Source organism: Sebastes umbrosus, chromosome 21 (genome assembly GCF_015220745.1).
Source record: "Sebastes umbrosus isolate fSebUmb1 chromosome 21, fSebUmb1.pri, whole genome shotgun sequence".
Classification (NCBI taxonomy): Eukaryota; Metazoa; Chordata; class Actinopteri; order Perciformes; family Sebastidae; genus Sebastes; species Sebastes umbrosus.
In genome coordinates this window covers 6,960,009-6,981,145 of record NC_051289.1, presented here as the reverse complement: position 1 = coordinate 6,981,145, position 21,137 = coordinate 6,960,009, and the positions used below count along the sequence as shown (strand labels likewise).

General features: G+C 39.6%; 2 protein-coding genes across 6 annotated transcripts in view; both read right to left on the bottom strand.

Moving 5' to 3' along the window:
* Positions 1-1,661: 1,661 nt before the first annotated feature.
* Positions 1,662-3,775, bottom strand: LOC119480483 (zinc finger protein 415-like). Its single transcript, XM_037756774.1, has 3 exons — positions 3,642-3,775; positions 2,875-2,955; positions 1,662-2,240 (listed from the first exon to the last, which is right to left on the bottom strand). Exons 1-3 carry the CDS (start codon positions 3,741-3,743, stop codon positions 1,713-1,715), a joined length of 711 nt encoding a protein of 236 aa, XP_037612702.1. The 5' UTR covers positions 3,744-3,775; the 3' UTR covers positions 1,662-1,712.
* An 863-nt stretch (positions 3,776-4,638) lies between these two features.
* The window catches only part of LOC119480476 (dnaJ homolog subfamily C member 13-like), a 33,900-nt gene continuing 17,401 nt past the window's right edge, over positions 4,639-21,137 (bottom strand). For 2 of the 5 annotated variants that reach the window (XM_037756757.1, XM_037756761.1), the window contains 42 exons: positions 20,893-20,949; positions 20,680-20,801; positions 20,485-20,560; positions 20,211-20,306; positions 19,965-20,105; positions 18,208-18,225; positions 17,272-17,354; positions 16,907-17,060; positions 16,637-16,740; positions 16,384-16,543; positions 16,223-16,285; positions 16,027-16,128; positions 15,753-15,857; positions 14,637-14,839; positions 14,450-14,534; positions 14,187-14,341; positions 13,838-13,883; positions 13,591-13,745; positions 13,233-13,434; positions 13,000-13,115; positions 12,795-12,873; positions 12,570-12,705; positions 12,217-12,401; positions 12,039-12,113; positions 11,808-11,927; positions 11,304-11,699; positions 11,100-11,213; positions 10,806-10,922; positions 10,111-10,140; positions 9,715-9,892; positions 9,519-9,610; positions 9,338-9,437; positions 9,152-9,226; positions 8,955-9,067; positions 8,688-8,857; positions 8,545-8,587; positions 8,279-8,452; positions 7,999-8,178; positions 7,627-7,767; positions 7,382-7,525; positions 7,150-7,249; positions 4,639-5,816 (listed from right to left, as the gene is read on the bottom strand). In XM_037756757.1, the coding sequence (XP_037612685.1) occupies positions 5,719-5,816; positions 7,150-7,249; positions 7,382-7,525; positions 7,627-7,767; positions 7,999-8,178; positions 8,279-8,452; positions 8,545-8,587; positions 8,688-8,857; positions 8,955-9,067; positions 9,152-9,226; positions 9,338-9,437; positions 9,519-9,610; positions 9,715-9,892; positions 10,111-10,140; positions 10,806-10,922; positions 11,100-11,213; positions 11,304-11,699; positions 11,808-11,927; positions 12,039-12,113; positions 12,217-12,401; positions 12,570-12,705; positions 12,795-12,873; positions 13,000-13,115; positions 13,233-13,434; positions 13,591-13,745; positions 13,838-13,883; positions 14,187-14,341; positions 14,450-14,534; positions 14,637-14,839; positions 15,753-15,857; positions 16,027-16,128; positions 16,223-16,285; positions 16,384-16,543; positions 16,637-16,740; positions 16,907-17,060; positions 17,272-17,354; positions 18,208-18,225; positions 19,965-20,105; positions 20,211-20,306; positions 20,485-20,560; positions 20,680-20,801; positions 20,893-20,949 (5,103 nt within the window). In that variant the 3' untranslated portion in view covers positions 4,639-5,718. The remainder of the gene's footprint in view (positions 5,817-7,149; positions 7,250-7,381; positions 7,526-7,626; positions 7,768-7,998; positions 8,179-8,278; positions 8,453-8,544; positions 8,588-8,687; positions 8,858-8,954; positions 9,068-9,151; positions 9,227-9,337; positions 9,438-9,518; positions 9,611-9,714; positions 9,893-10,110; positions 10,141-10,805; positions 10,923-11,099; positions 11,214-11,303; positions 11,700-11,807; positions 11,928-12,038; positions 12,114-12,216; positions 12,402-12,569; positions 12,706-12,794; positions 12,874-12,999; positions 13,116-13,232; positions 13,435-13,590; positions 13,746-13,837; positions 13,884-14,186; positions 14,342-14,449; positions 14,535-14,636; positions 14,840-15,752; positions 15,858-16,026; positions 16,129-16,222; positions 16,286-16,383; positions 16,544-16,636; positions 16,741-16,906; positions 17,061-17,271; positions 17,355-18,207; positions 18,226-19,964; positions 20,106-20,210; positions 20,307-20,484; positions 20,561-20,679; positions 20,802-20,892; positions 20,950-21,137) is intronic. The other 3 variants (XM_037756758.1, XM_037756760.1, XM_037756762.1) reach the window with 3 other exon arrangements.

Here is a 21,137-nt window from a genome sequence, read left to right as displayed (position 1 = left end):
CTAATACGACCGTGTGGAGTTCAGGGACTTCCGGTGTTGAGAAGATCCGCAGCATCTCCTTCTTCTTCTTTGAGGTTTATTGGCAGTTGGCAAACAACAATTTGGTGCATTACCGCCACCAGCTGGTCTGGAGTAAGGATCATTCTGGTTTATAATTACTATATTAAAAAAAGAAGAAAACAAACAACCTCATATTTTTCCAATCATATTAAGTTGTCTAAGATACTGAAATAATGTTCTATAACACTCATTTAGTGAGTTCTTTTGTAGAATATCTATTAAATCAAAGTGTACTTTAATCTTTTTGAGGCCTTGAATCAAATGCCTTCTTTCTTCCTCATATCTCTCACAATGCAACACAACATGCTCCACTGTTTTCCTCTAATTACATCTACCTGTGTCGTGTTTACCTATTTTAATTAGTGTGCTGTTTAGTCCAGTGTGTTCAAATCTAAGTGTTGATATTGTCTCATCTCTCCTGTTCCTTCCCACACACCTCATTTCTCCCACTTTCCATTGAACTCTGTAAAACACCGTCCTTTTCTCTCTTCCTCCCATTGCTTCCCACCTTTCCCTCAGTCTCTGTTTAATAAGGCTCTTCATTTCATCCGCAGCATCTACAGTATTCAATGTTTGATGATATTGTAAAAAAATGCCCTAAAACTAAAGTAATACAATCATACAATGTTTTTTAAAAATATGAGCATAATAATAAATAAAGCCAAACATATCAAAACTATTTAAAAGCCTAATGGTGTGATTAAAACTCATACAAACTGTCAGGATGCTGATTTTTACTGTAAAAAAAATGACTTTTTATTGTTTATCCTTAAAAGAAAACTTAAGCAACCTATAATTTCTCAAGGTCCTGTCCACACTGTCGGGAATAACATTCTGGTGGGGAAATACTTCATTTAGGGATTTATTTAATTATTATTATTTAAATATATGAGTTATTGGCTTTTTAGTACCTTTTGATATCCCTGTTTTAAATGTGTTCTGTTTTTATTGCAAAGCACTTTGTAACTGCGTTTTCAAGGTGTTATATAAATAAAGATTTTTGACTGTTGGGCTTGAGTTTGCCATGTTATGATTTGAGCATATTTCTTATGCTAAATGCAGTACCTGTGAGGGTTTCTGGACAACATTTGTCATTGTTTTGTGATGTTAATTGATTTTGAATAATAAATATATATACATATATGTATACATTTGCATAAAGCAGCATATTTGCCCACTCCCATGTTAATAAGAGTATTAAATACTTGACAAATCTCCCTTTAAGGTTCATTTTGAACAGATAAAAAACGTGTGATTAATTTGCAATTAATCGAGATTAACTATGGACAATCATGGGATTAATCGTGATTAAATATTTGAATCGATCAACAGCCCTAATTATAATACAATAATATAATATATATGAATCTGAAATTGACCATTCTGCATGATGGGTACTTTTACATTTGGTACTTTATTTTGATGTTAATACTTTTGTACTTTTACTTAAGTAACATTTTGAATGCAGGACTTTTGCTGTGGTATGAGTACTTTTATAAGATCTGAATACTTCTAGCACCACTGTGTGTGTGTGTGTGTGTGTGTGTGTGTGTGTGCTTTGATGGAAGAATTAAAGCAACAATAACAGGTGACGACTCAAGTTGCATGCAGTATCAATATTATTGAAATATTTTCGTGACAACTTTTACAGATTATGTCATTTTTTCAGGTTCAGACAATTCAGGTACATAATCTGCACAGGATTTGGATGAGAAAACCTTCCCACACTTCTCACAGGTGGGACTTTGTTCTCCAGCATCAATCCACCGATGAATCCGCTGATGATTCTTTAAATTTTCACGTCGAGTGTAACTCTTCGTGCACTGCTCACAGGTGTAGTGCTTCTCTCCAGTATGAGTCCGCTGATGAACCTTTAAAGTACCAGAGCGTGTGAAACTCTTCTTACACAGCTCACAGGTGTAGGGCTTCTCTCCAGTGTGGATACGCCAATGACGCGTTAAATTTCCCGGCTGGCTGAAACTCTTCCCACACTGGTTGCAGGTGTGGGGTTTTTTTCCAGGGTTGCTACTCTGACGATCCTTCAGATGCCCTGGGAATGACCAGTCACAGCGGTGTGGTTCCTCCACAGTGTCGGCAGGCTGCTGTGGATCCATTTGTTCTCCCACGAATCTCTCCTCACCCTCGCCACAAGGTCTGGCAGGAATTGTGGCCGTCTGTTGCTATGAAGCAAAAATATGTAGACAGAGAAAGATAGAGAGAGCATAAGAGGATATTAATTGGTGGAGCTCACTAATAATATAAGAAGAGGTGACCTCTCAATAACTAGTTTTCCATATTAAAACATTAGAGAGGTACTAAGACGTGCTGTGTTAAGTCATCCTGAATGTTATAAAGTATGTTTGTTGTACACAGATTAAACCACGGTTATAGAAACTCTCCCAGGTGATCCTACAGGTTTATATTATAGTTTTAATGATTTCAACTTGAGAAATCATGTTTTGTCTGTAATTTAGGCATGGCGGACGAGTTTAAATACCACAATACCCATGAGCCTCAGCCACCGTTGCCATGGAACAGAGACAATTCACAACACTTCACTGAATTTAAAAATAAATTTCTGCAGATTGTTGTTTTCAGTAACATAATTTTAAGCTCTGTGATTGGATGTTTCTTGCAGAAATGCACCTTGGGTGTTGTAGTTAACATCTCAAGTATTTATGTACAAACAATGTTTTACACCTTTGACTTTTTATTAAAAAATGAGATGCTTTCTGTCAGTCACGTAACATTGTTTAAGGGAAAAGGAATGGGACTTTTACTTCAGCTAAACAGACAACAACTCTTTATGTTTACCTCTTCTTCTGATGAGCTCATTGCGTTGCTGGTGGTTATCTCCACTTCTACCAGGTATTCTCCCTCCATTTGTGAGTCAAACTGTCATCATAAAACAAAGAGAAAAAACATGAATAAACAAGTGTCCATATGCAAGTATAGTCCAGTCAGACATGTGTAACTTTGAATAATAACACACAGACATTCATCCTTCCTCCCCACAATGTGCATTTTTTAAATAACTGCCCTTTAATTAGAAATGTCTGATAAATATTTGTGAAAATGATGAACAACTTATATTAAACAGAGTTTTGACATAAACATTTTTTACCATAAAAAGGAAAATACTATAGAAATGTATAATTTCTGTACATACAGCTAAAGTAAAAGAGAGCTAGCTATATTAAGTCTGTTTAAAGCTAGCTGGTGAGAAAGCCATGGCCAACTGTGGCTAAATCTAAATCTTGCTAACTGAGTTTGTTATCCTACATAAATAAGGCAGTAGCTAAATCACATCATTATATAGAGAATATTCAAATTAAAAATCAAATAAGACTCTTGTGTTGTGAAACACACTGTTGAATTCAACAGTGTGTTTCACAACACAACAGTCTTTACTTTAGCTTCAACTTCACAAGAGGACCAGTTACAATTTACAGAGCAAACTTATAAATCAGCTGATTTCTAAAGTTATTTTGAATGCTAAAAATCTTATGCAGTTTTTTTGTACAGTATAACATTAAAGACTAAAAGTATACACCAGCTGCACAAAGATGATCTGTTCTTACCTTGTGTTGATGAAGTTGAACTGACTGCTGCAGGTGATGATGGGAGTCTTCACTGAGTCTTCTCAGAGTTGCAGGTTTGACAGATGCACTGAAGGTCTCCATGGTAACCGTGACTGAATCCAAATATTTAAATGCTGCTGTCTTGACCAGGTCTCTCTTGCAAAAGAAACTCTACTACCTAATAAAATATATATATTATTTTTATAAAAATAAAAATAAATATTTTTTTTTAACAATAAAAAATATATATATTTTTTTATAAAAATAAAAATAAAAATGTTTTTTTTTTTTATAAAAATAAAAATATATTTTGTTTAAAAATAAAAATATATTTTTTTATAAAAATAAAAATAAAAAAAATAAAAAAATATTTTTTATAAAAATAAAAATAAAAATATATATATTTTTTTTTTATAAAAAAATAAAAATATATTTTTTTATAAAAATAAAAATAAAAATAACTTTTTTTTAACAATAAAAAAAATATTTTTATTTTTATAAAAATAAAAAAAAAAAAATATTTTTTTATAAAAAATATATATATATATACATCTATTAAAAAAAATAAAAATATATTTTGTTTAAAAATAAAAATATATTTTGTTTAAAAATAAAAATATATTTTTTTATAAAAACAAAAATATATATATTTTTTAACAATAAAAAATATATATATTTTTTAATAAAATTAAAAATATTTTTTTTATAAAAATAAAAATAAAAAAATATATTTTTTTATAAAAAACAATAATTTCCCAATTTATGATTAATAAAGAACATCTATCTGAAAATCAGATGAGATAACTTGGCGTGACATGGGAAAATCCATCCAATACTGTGATCATTTCACTCTATGAGAAAATATGTGTTCATTTTCTTCTTTGGAAACAATAAAATACTTTTGACTCCTGCTTGTCAAACACGAGGGAACAATAATCTGCTCATTCTGTTGAAAAATCTGTTACTTTGACAAACACAAATGTAAATACAAAAGAACAACACTGTGGGTTCCCTTTTATTCTTAAAATTTTATGTACAAGTGCGACTGATTTTTTTTTTTTTTTAATGTACATTCAATATAGAAAGTTTATATACGTAATATTACATTGAACATTTCACAAATTGCACTAGTCTTTCACATAGATTCGTAATCAACGTCATTCGTCATGTCTTAGCAGAAGCTCATTTCCGGTGGTTATTATTCACTTATAAATATTCTAGTGCTTTTTGCATTCTGGGGGGGGGGAAGGAGAATTACTTTAAAAAATGTGAGGCAGAAAGGGTAGCCTTCAAAGAGAGAGCAGATTGAACTGTGAATTAAGATCAGAGGAATAAGAGGCTGGACAGCTGGAGAGCAGATCTGTGTCAACTTTGAAAGGGTGGATCGAGCGAAAGGTCAGCATCACTCCGAGGGTTCAAGTGACATTTTCTTATGGAGAAAAAGGGCGAAGAAATCATAAACATATATTTTCAGATTTCCTTTTTTAACATTTTTCCTTTTCCATATGAGAATCCATTATTATCCATTATAGACTAGTAAATGACATGTTTATGTAAGAAGTGGATAGGTCCTGTGCACAAATGTGTCACAAACAAGACTGAGTATCCTCTGTTCAGGATTTAGGGTACAGTAAGTATAGCCAATCAGGATATGACAAAGAGGAATAATAAGATAATCGAGAAGAGACAGTTTTAACCTATGATACGCCTCAGTCTTCCAATGTCTTTCTCATGAAAAAAAATCTAGAGTAAAAAATATATTCATACAAAAAGTAAACTCCTCTGTGTGTCATTGGAAGAAACAAGAAATGTAGTACAGAAACAAAACAAATGTGGTCATCCGTTAAAACAATTTCAAAGTGTTTATGAAGACTTGAGTGCCGTTTTGTAAGGGGAGAGGAGAGTGATACTGGAGGAGGTGTTGCAGAGATTTTGGTGACGGTCAATGACGGCCCGCTCTCCTCCGTCTTTCTCGCTCTCCATCCCCTCGTCTGGGAGCTGAACAGTCCCTCTCTGAGCTGCGGCCGTGAAGCTGCAGGGCAGTCTGGGTGCCTGAGCGTGACTGTGAGTGTGTCCATCAGCCTTGGTCTCCAATGTCGTTGTCCACAGGGGGTGGGACGTTGGGAATTACCGTGGTGCCAGTTCCTGCTGTAAGGTAACCTGCTACTCCTGGACCTACAGGTGACAGGAAGATAGATACGATTCAGTAAAGGTGGGAGAGCTGGAGCGCTAGTGGTGAGCTACAATGACGTACTAAACTACTGTAAAGACATCAACTACTGAATGTATAGAGGAGTGATCACTACATTGACTGCAGTATTTTAAAGGGATAGTTTGGGTGTTTTGAAGTAGGGTTGTATGAGGTACTTATCTATAGTCAGTATATTAACTATAGTAGATGGCAGTCGGCACGCCCCCAGTTTGGAGAAGCAGACAGGAGTTTCCAAAGCAATGTACTGCTGTGTATTTTAGCCACTTAAAAAAAAATCCTGCCTGGATTGGTTAGTTTGTTTACATTATTGTGTGACTTTGGTGAATCCGAACTAACCATGTAAAACACCAAAGTCACACAATAACACTAACTAACTGATTGAGGCAGCGGTAGACCAGAAACTCCCGTGTTCTGCGAGGTAAAATTAAAGTTTTTTTTCCAATGGACTCTGGTTGCTTAGGCGAGAGCACAGATAACGGCTTCAGTTCCCCGTCAGAAACAGACTGTATAGCTGTCTGATGGCAAATTAAACTGGTGAAAATATTCTAAATATAGATTACAAAGAGACTGATATTGATTTTTTTTAGCTAGGCATTTCTTTTAGGTGACTAAAATATGTTTTGCTGCTGCCGCTGTCCACAGCAGTACATTGCTTTTTAATCCGTGTGGTAACTCTATGGATAAGTACCTCATACAACCCACTTCAAAACACCCAAACTCTCCCTTTAAGCTTTTAATTTTCAGCTTTCAAGGCCATTTCTGTTAGTAGTTGGTGGATGGAGATGAAGATGGTATGACATTACTGTCAGCACTGTGAAGATGGGAGAGGTGGGAATGGAAAATGAAGTGTGGGTCAAAGATGGAGGTAAAGAGGCGAGGAATGGCAGTAGGAGCAAGGTCAAAGTCTACCTGCATCAGAGCAAGAGAGAGGAGGGCTGTGAGGGCCCAGCTTAGGAGTCTAGAGCCCACCTCGCAGTGGGCTACTGGCGGCCATGAGAGAAGGAGTGGATACCCCTGAGGAGGAAACGTGGAGGACAAAGAGGAAGGGAAGGGCAGAGCCAGGAAGTTATAGGATGTGGAGACAGAAAGGGTCTCTGGGTTTAAGCACAAGTGAGGAATCAGCCACAAGGTGTTGTTTTAGGATAAAGCAAAAGCATTAAGATTCAACAACAGCTCAGAGAAAGACTTACCTTTTAAACACTGACAGAAAAATGAGTTCAACAGCTTTGCTTGTTAAGAAAATGTCAGGTTTTGTGATGCCAAGTGTTTTATAGCGGATGTATAGATATACTGTACCTGTCAGGTAGCCTGCAGTCTGAGTCTCTGAGATGAAAAGATCATGTTTCTGGTCTTTGAAGGCACTCCACACTGAGGACTTCGCTAGAATCTCATTCACCTGCAAAACAGCAATTTGCAAAGAGTTTCAAATAAGATAAATGAACAGTATGATGTCATTTTGACAATTAATGGTACTAATCATTCAGTGGGTTTAACTTATTATCCTGCTGGTCGTGTGCTCCTATCATACCTGTTCTCCGTACAGCAGACTGCGAGTCATGGACTTGAGAGCCTTTACTATCTGGGCCTTTGTAGCTGAAGGGTTATCTAATGTCTCCAGGCCGATTCCTTCCAGTAGCTTCAGGAGGTATGGCACCAGCTCCACTCTGAGAGCCTGTTCAGATCATTAATAAAATACATTATTATTCATTTTACATGGTCATCAAACATGATGTACATAACAAAATAAAATGAATAACAACAGTGACAGTTTACCTGGGCCACTAGTTCAGTCTGCTCCTTCTGGAACATGCGGTTGAGAGCTTCACAAGCTAATCCGGCCATGTCTGGTCGAGATCTCATCCCAGTCATGAGTGGGCCGATAGTCTCCAGAGAGGCCATGGAGCGCACACACAGCTACACAAAAACAACTGTTTTAGTGTGTCATAGTGCAGAAAGGAGACAAACTACCCAATGCATTGTTTGTTTGGCAAATCTTAAAGAGGACCTATTACGTTTATTTTCAGGTGCATTCTTGTATTTTGGGTTTCTACTAGAACATGTTTACATGCTTATCGTTATCATACCGGCTGTGCTGCAGCACCTCTTTTCACACTCTGTCTGAAACACTCTGTTTGAGCACCTCACCTCATTGTCTGACAGCACGTGGATGAGACGGATGGCGCTCTTGGGTACGGCGTTGTTCTTGTGGTTGAGTGCCGTCAGGACGCGAGGCAGGTGACCCAGAGGAGGAACCTGGTCGGCCAGCTGGCTCTGTGTGCTGAACAGACACGCCGCTGCCGTGGTAACCGTCTCCAGGGCCTCACCCTGCAGGAGGTCGACGGAAGAAGTGAAATTGTGAGTGTAAGAACAGAGTAAGCGGAAACATAAAATACTGTTTGTGTTTCTCAGTAAGGCAGCTCCTTACATTGGGGTTGTTCTTCTCCAGCAGCTCAGTCAGGGTCTCCAGCAGAGACACCAGGAACTCTCGAGGTTTGCGTAGCACCCAGCCTGGCTGAGCAATAAAGATACGCAGGAAGACTCCACCAACTTCTAGCTCGCCCTGTCCTGCCCCGTAAGCCACTGTGAAGTCCTCTGGCAACTGAGCACACAAAACAAGAATTTAATGTCACAATAAATCATACACAACAGCATATCACTGCTTTATTGCAAGTATTAAATTATTGCACTCACTCTCCAGTTCACATCAGGATTATCCTTCTGCTGTTTAAAGTGCCTGGAAAAAACATTATATTAGACAATTAGGATACTCCAATATTTCAAACTTGTCACTAGCTATTGGTAAAATAGAGCATTGAATTGGGCTCATGTCATACTCGAGCATCATCTCCCGGACAGTTGTGGACACTGTCTCCCTTGAGCCGTCATTCCAGATGAGCTCAGGGTTCTCGTGCGTTCCCTCGAATATGTGCACAGCTGCCTCGGCGTTGTCTCGCATGGCGTCCATGAACACACCAGGAAGGAAACGGATCAGCGTTAGACGCACCTGGCAGGGACGAGGATATATGATGATGATGAACGATAACGCGAGGAGGAGGACATTTATCTTTTTAATTGTTCTATTCATATCTGTCCAGACTGACCTTTGGCCCGACCAGCTTGTCTGAGGTCATCTTGGAGAACAGCTCTGCAGTCTGTGTGCGAACTTGAGGATGTGTGCAGTTACAGAAGAGGTCTAGCAAGTAGATCAGAGCACCTGGGGAACAAACAGATGAACATGAACATCTGTGCGCTCAGAATTCACATAAATATGGAAAAGGAAAAATAGAATTACACTGACCTTTGGCCATAGCCTCTTTGACTATCTTTGTGTTGGAAGTCAGTGCATACAAGGTTTCCAGCACCATTTGCCTGCCTAAATGATGAAAAAAAACACATTTTAATCCACAGATACAACACTACAATACGTAAGAAAAGGCTGAAAAGAGCACAGTGATTTGTTTTCTGTTTCCGAGTGTCTTCTTACTGGAGGGGAGCGAGTGCAGCAGCAACAAAAGGTTGGACAACACCAGCGACTCAGCAATGTTGCTAACGCATTCTTGGTTTGACGTCACTGTATTCACAACCTGCAGAGGAAACCAGTATGAGGAAAATGCACATTGGGAATCACAGTAAAATTAGATATCGGGACCAAGAAGAACCTCTACCTCCAAAACCAGCTGCTGTACTCGTCCAGCTCCATGAACCCGCAACAACGAGAAGAGCAGCTTGAAATGGCCGATGCACTCGGACTCCGAACCTGAAATCATACAAAGAGAACTGCTTAGACAAGTTAAGACATCTAAATAAAACAACAACACGCTCTTCGGATAAAGCAGAACTGGAGGAAGTGTCATATCTCACCGGGGTTGTTCTTGATGACATTGCGGAGAGCCTCTAAAGCCATCTCAGCGAAGCGGAGCCTCTCGGCATGCTGCTGGGACTCTACTTTGTTACTCTGACTCATGGCCAGCAGAGTGTGGAGGTACTGAGCCTGGGAGCCTACGTAGTCCAGAAGACTGGCTGCAAATGCTTTGGGGTACTAAAAACAGAGATTGCAACACATCATAGCATCATAATGCAACACATTATAGCATCATAATTAAAGTTTATTTCATATCAAATTCATGCAAATAAACCAAATAGACCAGACGCTCCCAAACTTTTCAGACCGTGTACCACTATATACCAAACCAAATCTCCCAAGTGACACTTCCCCCTGCAGATACCAACAACGTAAAAACCAGGAAGCCATCTCACTTGTAAACAGCCTTTTCTGCTCCTCTGGCCCTGTGATGGTAAATCCCAGATTAATGAATCGAGCCTGGTAACTTCTTTTCATTATGCTAGAAGTGGCGGCGCTCGGCGGCTCAACTGCCCACTATGACTCCCCTTCATCATTGAAAGGTTCGTCTGACTCCGAACTGTCAGGGCCAGCGTTGTCACTTTTCTCTCAACTGTCTTTTGGACCTTGTTACCATTTAAAATTTCTACTCGTTCAGCTTTAATCAACGACTGAGGAGTATGAATCTGACTACGTTTAGCTAACGCTAACGTTACTAGTTCATGCTAGGTCAGACGTCACTTCCAACTAAATTTAATTTTTTTAAATATTAAAATGATTAACAACTATTTTTTACATCATTGTAATGTGATGTGTATATGTTATTAATAACTGTTGCCTGTAATAAAATTTAATCAAATGACAATTTTTGGTTTTAAGTTAAGGACTTGGGCCAGTTGGAGTGCAATTGTTACATCTTTTAGCAAGGCTCTTGCCTACCACCGGACCAGAGCTGAAATAGACTATTAAATGTGCCAAAATACTACAAATAAAATGGGTTTTTAGTCAATACTACTGTCAATATTCACAGCTATAATGAATGTGGCTGTTTCAAGATGCCGTCTGTTATGATCTACAAGTGGTTGTAATACTATGCTGTTCTTTTACTCACCTCAAGAGGAAAAGACGGTTGCTCATTGTAGACCCGGACAAAGATCTCACCAACTATCAGCTCTTTGCTGTGATCAGTGAACACAAACTCTGCACCAAAGCTTTCATCATTTTCTCCCTATGAAGAGACCAAAGAGAGGATGCATGAATACAGTGGAAACCGCTTATATGGAGTCTGCTATCAAGAAATAACAGACTGTAGCACGCCGTGATTGACGAATCAGAACCGAGTATTCAAACAAAATCAGTGTAAATAACTAATATCTATTTTTGATATTATAAATGCTATTCATACCCTCTTGATGTTTCCCTCCTGTTGAACCTCCAGGAACTCCAGCAGCTCGGCTCGGGTTCCATTGTTCCAGATCAGGTACGGGTTCTCTGAGTTGCTATTCATCAGCTTCAGGACCTACATGCACAACAGGACACTCAGCTTGGTGTTGGGGTTTATGTATGTAAAAGCTGGACACAACCCTCCTTATCTACCTGTACAACATACCTCAGCAGGAGTTCCTCTTCCCAGCTTCCTTGAAATGTATGGCGTCAGCATGGCTGCTAAGCTCTTACGGATGGTGGGGTTCTCTGGAGGCGTGCCCTCGATGCCGTTGGTCTCTGAAACGGGATTGTTCCCGTCTGGGGTGTGAGGTATCTGGGCGTAGCCTCCCAGACGGCTCAGAGCCACCAGGCTGAGCTTGGCCAGGCTGTTTGACACCTGCTGTTGGTTTGTGTCCTGACTAGTCTGCACGCCGCTCTCCTCCAGAGTGTAGTCGTAGTTGAAGAGGTGGACCAGTAGGTGCCAGAGCACGCCAGCGTGGTAGAGATGGGTCTGTAGGAAGAAATCCACTGCGAAGGAGCTCACGCACTGTACTGCCAGGGCGGCGGTTTTCGGGAGACCCTGAGAGGTGGCGATATTGATGATGAAAAATAGTAAACAATGAAGATTTTTCTTTCTTATTATAGACAGAAAACTCAGAAGAATAACGTAAACATAGTGGGTTCTCACCTTTCCAAAGAACAAGATGTGACAGAGGTCCCTGATGATGTTGGGCAGTTCGATGATCTTTTCCCTGCATTCCTCAAACTGGGCTGCTACACTGTAGCACTTACAGATGTGCCCGCACACCTGTGGCACATTCAAGTATTGAAAATGTGTTATAGAAATCATTAATACAAGCAGTACAGTAGTCATTTCCAGAGAGAAAGGTGCCTACAGGTGAATACAGACTCATTTTACCTGTACAGCCATGTCATCAGGCTTGCTGGATGCAGTTAATACAGCAACGCACCGAGAGAGAGCCTCCAGCAATATCTGATTAAATACAAGAAACAATCATTTATTCAGTCAACATGTAGACGAACAGTGGTTTCATTTAGACTGGCTGATATTTGAGGATTTGTGACTGCGTGCATACCTCGATGCCGTTGTCGCGGCGCAGCTCCTCTGCATTAAGAGCTGAGCAGTTGACGGTGTGGAAGGCCAGTTCAGCAGCAGCCGGGAGGAGAGGGGAGGTTTTGGAGAAGAGCAGATCATCCTCTGTTTCCATTGTGATTGTTTTGATGAGCATGGGGTAACCGGCGTATTTGTAAGGTTCCAGTTCTGTTAATAAACAATTAAGAGGAAGAGGAGCAGTATTAGTTAAAAAATCTCTAACAACCAACACACTTTCACTAAAAAAATGTGCCTGAACTTGTTTCTTTCAAAATGCATGTAGGTAGAAAGAACAATAGCAAAAATGAAAGACATAAAGTTGATCCGTCTGCATACCTTGTTTGTGTCGGTTGAACAGGATGCTCTGAGCTTTGAGGATGAGGATTATGTTTTCTGGGTCGGGGCCGTCCAGGATTCGGGCAGACTTTGTGCAGAGGAACTCGTAGGCTTTGTTGACTTTCTCAAACATGTCCTGAAAGATACAAGTTGAAATGAAATCTTTGGATGAAGCTATGAAAGCCCTCACATAGATATGATGTCAGTAATGATTGTAATACATACCCTGCCCTCTGGGTTCTTGTCTGGATGGTACTTCTGTGCCAGTCTGAAGTAAGCTTTCCTGATTTTACTCTCATCGTGCCTGAGGACAAAATGCCAACATGTCTTGAATCCCGCTATCTAAATCCATATTATACAACAACATCCACGTTTATTGCTACTAATCAAATGAATAGTAACAAGTGATAACAAATCAAAGGCCACTCACATTCCCTGTCCTTTGGGGAGATTGAGGACTTCATAAGCGTCATCTACAGACATAGAGGGAGGCTTTTTCTCCACCTCCCTCTTCCAGGCTTCAAGGGTGTCTTTTAGCAGCTTCACCTGTAGCGATAATGGAGGTGGATCACAATGTTAAAGACACCTTTCTTAGAAAATACAAGCAGGACATTGATAAGGAAGTACAAGCTTGGATTAATAAGGGAAAAAAAAGAGACATACAGCATCTCGAATAGGCCAGTTGGGGAAGCGGATGGAGTCACACAGATGTCTGAGGTAGTAAATGTTGCAGAAGAGCTCGTTGTCCAGCTGAGGGAAGCTGACCACGGGGATGGGGCAGTACTGGTAGAGGGCCCGTGTGTTGCTCTGCAGCCTGGGGCTAAAGTCAGCTATGTGAGCAGCTATCTTCTCGATCATCATCCGCCTGAAACAGAGGGTTCAAACACAGTCTATTACAATTTCTATAAGTTCCCCGTGCCAACCATCATCTACTGTAGAAAATACACTGCCTATGGATAAGTACCTTTCCTAAGTACCCTTTAAAGCACACTAATAAGACATGATATAGACTAATGTCTACCTCATCTCGCTGCTCCAAATGGCCTCAGGGGTGTCAAATTCTCCGAGGAATATTTCTGAGAAGCGCTCAGCCTCGTAGTTCTCCAGGTAACACACCATGGCCTCAGGCAGCACCGCTCCCAGAACACTACGCTGCACTATGTCCGGACCCTTAGACTGGGGAAGAGGCAAAACAAACAAATTATTTTTAAAAGGAGGTTGGATTAATAAGATACAGTCTGTTGTAATTTATAAGGTAAAACTTTTACCTCCTCTGATTTGAAGGCTTGTTTCAGATGTGTGTACTTCAGGAACCTTAAGAAACCACAGGAATGTCACAGAGGTCAATATCAACATTGCATGTTCTTAGTGCCAAAGTGTAATGTTTTAAATTCAATTTTTTTATTATATCCACATTATTCTAAAGTTCTTTTCTGGAAGCCAGGATCAAACTACTGAAAAACATGTTAAGCTGAAATCTCAGTGGAACAATTACTATTATGTAGAGCAAGTCAGTGTGGTTTTAAAGTGTCAGTCATCATGAGTTCATAACAATAAAGAGACTAAATATCTCTATTCTTTAAAAGATTCTGAGGATAACTTTGGGTGTGTTTTCACCTTGCAACAGGAAGCACATTGGAGCCTGTGTACATCATGATGAAGAAGAAGATCCCAGTTAAATAGAGGCGCTGCAGATTAGGGTTGTCCTGCATCACCAGGTACAGAACGTTAGCCACCTTTTCCACCAGAATTGGATCAAAGGTCAACAGCAGCTGGAGTGGACAGAGAAAACAACAGGAAACCATCAACATGGCATTTTATTTAACTCAGCAATTGTAAAGACAAAAAGAAGAAGAAGAAGATTCAGATTGTGCAGATACCTGGACAATGTGAGGGAGGCACGCATTGTCACTGATCATCCTCTTGATCTTAGGTAAAGGACGGATAATGGCATTATCTTGGTCCCTGAGTAAGAAGTAAATAAAGAGGTATAGTCATGGCCTAATGGTATTATGATACCATAAAAAAGATGATTCCAAAAAGGGAGGTATTTTCTGCTCTACCCACCTGCTGGGGTAGTAGGAGCACATGGTGATGAGCATGTTCAGGATCATTGTTGCCAGGTCGGATTCGTTCATCACCGCCTGTCCAGTGGCCAGCAGGCACCATTTCAGCTGGGGGATGGCCTGCAGGGGGCGCCAGCCATCCATGCCCTGAGCCCAGCAGCGCGTCTTCGCTGTCAGGACGCCTGTGCTCCAAAACTCCTGCATCTGGAGAAGGAAAAGTAAACACATAATACAAAGATAAATATGGGGTGGCTGCTCCATAAGAAAGTAAAAAACAACAATAAACTGCAACAGCTGCAAGAGACCAAGAAAAATCAAGAAAATAACTTGATTTCTCAAAATGTCTCCTCTAGATAACATCGAATTACGTTAACTGTCAATTTTTACGCCATTATACAGATATAATATGGACATGATAAGATTAAAAAAATTGTTTGAAGTATTTCATCCATGTAAAGTACCAGTACAAACAAGATGTTATAATATTATCAGCAATATATTACATTAGAGGGACATTTTTTTTTCTTCATTTTATTACATTTTGATAAGTTGTTCTTAGCAGGTACAAGTATTACATTTAACTCTGTTTTTCTACTTGATTTTACACTGAAGATTGGAGAAATCCCAGTGTTTGACATTTTTTTTTACGATTCATATTTTATTTGAGTTTTCAGAAAATTATAACAAAAATAGACATTCAACTTGAACCAACAAAATATAACTACATATAAAGGTATATCCATGTATAATACTGTTTAAGAAATGAAATGAAAATATACTTTAATGTAAATACATACAAAATAAAACTAAATAACCCCAAATAAATAGTAGTAAATAAATGAAAATGATAAATAAAATACTATATAATAATAATAATAACAATAATAATAAAGAAAACAATAATAGTAAATAAAACAAAATACTGAATAAAATAATAATAAAATAAATAAATTATTATTATTATAAAAAAATGGCACACCAGGAATTGTGTTCCATCAGCTACAAGCTACTAGTACAGAGTTCCCCCTGTTGCCATTTCCACTCACACCTATCACATAACCTTATTTCCTATTGCGCATTCTCAACCAGTGCTTAACATTTTAAGAAGATCACATACCTCCTCAAAACTGAAAGGTCCTCTTCTCTCCTTGTCTGCGTTACCAAAGTACCACTCTTTCTCACTCTCCCTCTTCATGTCTGGTGACGCCTCCAACACGTTGCTCTGTGGAAATAAAGAAGACCCTCCGTTAGACACTCCAGACAGATTAATTCATATTTTCACACATGAGTCGAGAGAGATCATAGAGAATTGCAACATCTAGTGTCATGTGGGATTGATCAAATCTTAGAGAGACATTCTTTTCATGTAATATAACTAAAAATGTTTGTACCTGTAGGGGCACAGTAGCTCTGCTGGTATGCAGATGGGCCATGGTGAGCAAATCCACCAATATACGCACTCCGTTTGAGTCCATCACCTCCTTCACATTTTTCTGCAGAAGAGAAAATGAATTATTACTCAAGACAGAGAGATAGAGACATGGGTTAAATTAATTCAAAGAGGCCTTGTTTCCTTTAATAGCTTACCCTGTTGAGAATGAGTTTGTTGAGGAAGAGGATGAGTCTATCTCTTTCCAGTTTGTCTGTACACTGTAACCACGGAAGAGTGTTTCAAGATTAATTAAATAAATGAAAACACTTCCGATGCCTTCAATATACACGTTCTTGCAGTGACAGTTTGTACTCACTCGGTCCAGCATGCCCACGATGTATTTTGTGTCTGTGAAGGGGCCAATCTCCTCGAAGCACTTCCCATAAACTATAGCGAGCGCCTGCAGGCACAGGCACTTCATCGAGACTTTGGGTGTAAGCAGAAAGCGATGGTAGAGCTCATTGAAGAACTCATATCTAAGAGCAGAGAGAGGGAAAGAAGCATGAATCATCATTTTGGATTCAGTTCAGAATGATAGTGTTAGTGCAGTTGTTGTATCGTAGCCTTACGATCTCTTGATGGCATTCGATTCGTCACTTTCATCCTCCTCAAGCAGCAGACGCAGGTAATAATCCCCAATCTTTATCTCATCTGAAAGGCACTCATATTTCACCTGCAAATAAGAACATAAAACAGATACATTTTAGAAATAACCCTGTATTTCTTTATGGGATTCATGTATCACGATATACAGGTCTGGCCTGCAGTGTATCCCAGATGGTCGAAATCAGTGAGATTCAGACAGCAGTGAGTGCATCATACTCCAGCTGAGCACAAACCTCAAACTCCTGGTGGTTCCAGGAGATGACGGTGGCGCTGCCGAGCTCGCGGTCCACGCTGAAGGCGCGCATCTCCCCCTCCAGAGCGTCCCGCAGCTCCTCTCTCGTCCTCAGGTTCCAGATGAGGTTGGACCTTGCATGGTCAAGCTGGAATCTGGAGAAGACAGAAAAGCAGGTTAGGATTGTAAGGTAAAAACATACAGTATATGGTTTAACAGATTGTTCCATGACTCTCTAGCAAGACACAGAGAGACAAACCCCTAAAAACCTGGACTCTGAGTATAATAAAAATCAGTATGAGCAGCACAAATAGAACATAGCTAGAATATGGCTCGACCTCTCTATGGGGCCTCTCTATGTTGTACCTGTAGTAGAAAAGCTCCCAGTTGACTTCAATCTTTATTCTCTGGCGTCTCTTCCTCAGGATGACGGGCTTTTGGTTTGGGTTCTGAAATCAAAGAAAAAACTTTGAGGAACTACTTCAAGTCCAAGTCCATCATGTTTTACAGTATTCAATATTTGTTCTTTTACAGCGTATGGCATAAAGAGAGTTGTGAAGTCGAAATGAAAACATTATGAGCAATGTTTTACACAAGGACAAAGACACCAGAAAGAAATAAATGGCACCAGTGTGGAGAAAAAATGTGATAAAAATGTTTTTGAGAATGGAGAAATATTAGAACAATACGACAAAAAACACCCAAAAAAACAATGTCATCATCACACCAACATAGAAAACAAGGTTATGAAACAAAAACCAAAGTGGGATCCCAAAATTGGATGCGTTCTGTAATTCTTGCTGGGCGAGACGAGTTATGATCATGATTCTCATGCTGCTTCTCAAAGAGGATGTTGCTACTCAAGCTTTATAACCTTAATTTGTTTTGTTTGGTGCCAGAAAACAATACAGCAAAATTCCAGATGCCTTACAGGGTGCTTGGCAAAGGTCCTTCTGTTTATGGTAATCATCATGTCTCAATTATGTGGTCATTATTTACTAATGCAAAGCACTACAGGTAATCTGAACATGTCCTCTATTGACAGCAGGACAAAAAGAAACCTGTTCAAATCTGTGCTTTTATTGTCGACTGTATAATGTATTATTGACTTCTTCTTTTCTTGCATCTATTTGGAGACACACGTGGCAATCCCTGGTAGATGATAATAATAGGTCATCGCCTGGCTGAATTAAAAAAAAACACACCCAATATGTCACATGAAGATGGAAAACATGGTTTAGTCAAAAGAGAAAGAAGATGGAAAGAAAACCAGCATGGATCCCATTGGTCAGTCCTACTTACCAGGTTATTTCTGTCCTGCTGCATTGTGTGACAGCAGAGAAACCACACAAGACAGGGGGGGGTGGGGCAGATACAACACAGAGAGATTATTGTTCCTCGGATCAAACACACATGAATCGAAACAAAGAGGATCACAGGTAACTAGAGTACATCATACTAAGAGATTGACATACAAAACTAACACTTAATCCTTCAGATTTATTAGCTGACTATCACATTTATATATTTCTATTAAGACTACTTGCTAACAGCAACTATACATAAAGCATGTGATGCAACCATGAAATGTGATTAGGGAATATTTATTGAAAGCAAGCCAATCAAAATATGTCGTTGATCAGCCATGTTGAGTCATTCAAAAAGGTGGAAAAGGAAAAGGGAGTCGGGTGACATTCAGGTGAAGTAAGTTGAGAGATCTATTTGGAAATAGATTTGATTTCACTTTAAAACGTCAGAGCAGGCACAAGGTTTTATTAAACAGTTTAGATGACACCACCAAACTCAACCCACCCACACACTCTGTATAAGAGTGTTCAGTCTGAAACACGTTAGATCCTCTATTGTCTGTGCAATTATGAAATTCAAACTTCTCATCAAATTTGCATCCTAATCCCAGGTAGACTGCAAGCGCCACATCTGCGTCGCACTCGCACTGACGCAACTGTCTATGCCGGTTCCGTCTTGTCCACGAATTTCAAATCGTCAAGCACCAAACCTTCTGCGCAGTGTGCAGTTTTCCTGTGATATGTGTAAGTATTCCTGATCTATTTTTCCATCAACACTGATGCAGAATTTTACACCGAACCTGATGGCTTTTTTCATATTTTAACCTATATTACATAGGCTATATAATTATTTTGACCGCTAGGTGATGATTTCACACTAAACAATGTTTTCCCGCCTCTGATAAAGTTTGAGAGTTTAAAAAAAAACTTAAAAATCCATAAATAAACAGCAATAAATGAGACCAAAGAACAAGGTCAGATAATAAGAAAATAAAGACATGATAAAGGTTTAATAATTACAGTGATAAAATATTGATAAACTCTAAAATATGTAGTAAATTGTTGTATTGTAGTACAGTAATAGTGTTTTATTGGGCATCAACCTTGTGTTTACGCCTGTATTGTCAGAAAAAATAGACTTTTAAGAGTAAATAAACGCTTTAGGTCGCGATTACGCCTGTGAGTCGCAGTTGAGACGCGAGCCTGCACAGAGTTCGTGTAAACAGCTGCATAGATGAACATGAGAGCGTATTGTTGCGTCAGACATGCAGGTGAAAAATTTGTCTGATACGCTTGTGGTCTAGACACAGGTATTCTTTAAAAGAAAGGTGACCTTTGCATATAAATAACACTTTGGTCACATTCAGACATACCTGTAATGGAAAACGTTTTGTTTTAGCTAAAGAAAAAGTGTCTGTTAAACATGAATGAAAATGTGCACAAGCAGTTTGGACAGCAGATATGCAAGGCTCAGAAAAATCAGACAGGACTGTATCTGACATGTACTGTTTCCCTAAGGTCAGGCAGCATCAGAGCTGGCACCGCTCTGCATGCAAAAGACAGCAGCAGCTGAAAAGTGTGTTATTGAGTTTGCCTCTGCATTCTGAAGAACTGTTCAGCATCAGCAGGAGGAGCTACAGTTAGAGACACCTGAGCAGACAGGCAGCAGCAACAGCAGCAGCAGTAACTTGTCTGATAGGTAACAGGGAAATCAGCCCCTCAGCTTCTTTGCAAAGGAAAATGTATCCTCACCTCCTTCTGGGCGATGCCCATTTTATCTCTCCAGTGCATCAACACCACATCAGCCTTCTCCTTGGCAAACTTCTCCACCTCTTTGGCTGCTTTGCCGGCTATCCGCTGCCACTCGGGCACCTTGTTTCGATTTAGCTGGTCCTGAGGGAAACAAATACAAAACAATTATAGATGGCAAAGACTTTGTTATTGAACTGTTTGTTCACTCTGCAAAACTGTACAGATGTGATGTGTTTCTACAGATACCGTAGCGATTTTCAAGTTGTCCCGGACGTGCATTCGGTCCATATCTTTCTCCGGGACTGGGTCAGGACTGTCCAGGTAAGCCAGCAGACCTGTTGGCTGAGAGAGAACAAGACATAGTGAAATGGGTTAAGACTTAAACAGGGTGCCAGAGAAAAGCATTGGCTTACATCCTGGAGTACTTTGCCGGTATCACATTATACTGATAGCTGCTGTCATGAGTACTGGAGAAGCATCAAATATTTGGTGTCTGAAATGGGCTGATTTGTAGCCTTACCAGTATCCTTTTCAGGAGGTTCATGGCAACTGAGTTTTCTGCCGTCCAAAGTCCCACCAGGTGACGACTCAGCTGCCTGAGAAGGAAACATAACACGTAAGTAGCTGAGCCATTTTGTTAGCCTACCTGCTGGAACCAACAAATCCAAATGACTAAATAATTGTGAGTGAGTGTGTGGATTTATTGAGGTAGGACCTGTTGGTAAGCATCCGCTGGTCAGCACTGATGGTGAACAACGATGTGTGCAGATGCCTCGGAAGAGCCCCTTCACTCAAGGCCAGGTCCTGCATCTTGGTGGCTATTTCTTTGTCTCCCTCCTAAATGTAAACAAACAAAGGTTGGTTATTGTCACAAATACATTAAAATCATCATGAAATTATTGACACTGTAAACCAGAGAAAGGCTTACCTCAATGATGGCCTTCATCACCAGGCCTGCTCCCTTCACTATTGCCATCGAGGGATGCTGGAGATAAGGACAACAGAATTCAACACACAAGCATCTACTGTGTATGTATAGCAGTCATATGGCAGCCGCCTCTCAGTATGACTAATCGACCGTTTTGGTCTTAGGGCACTTTCACAAGTCATAGTCCGTTTGGTTAGTCCGAATCAGAGTGGAATTGATACTTTCGGTTCGTTTTCTATTTAGTC

Coding starts and splice junctions, on each gene's coding strand:
- LOC119480483 (XM_037756774.1), bottom strand. CDS start 3,743: ATGGAGACCTTCAGTGCATCTGTCAAACCTGCAACTCTGAGAAGACTC. Junction 2,956..3,641: donor TTCAACTTCATCAACACAAG/GTAAGAACAGAT, acceptor TTATGATGACAG/TTTGACTCACAAATGGAGGG. Junction 2,241..2,874: donor TGAGCTCATCAGAAGAAGAG/GTAAACATAAAG, acceptor TTTGCTTCATAG/CAACAGACGGCCACAATTCC.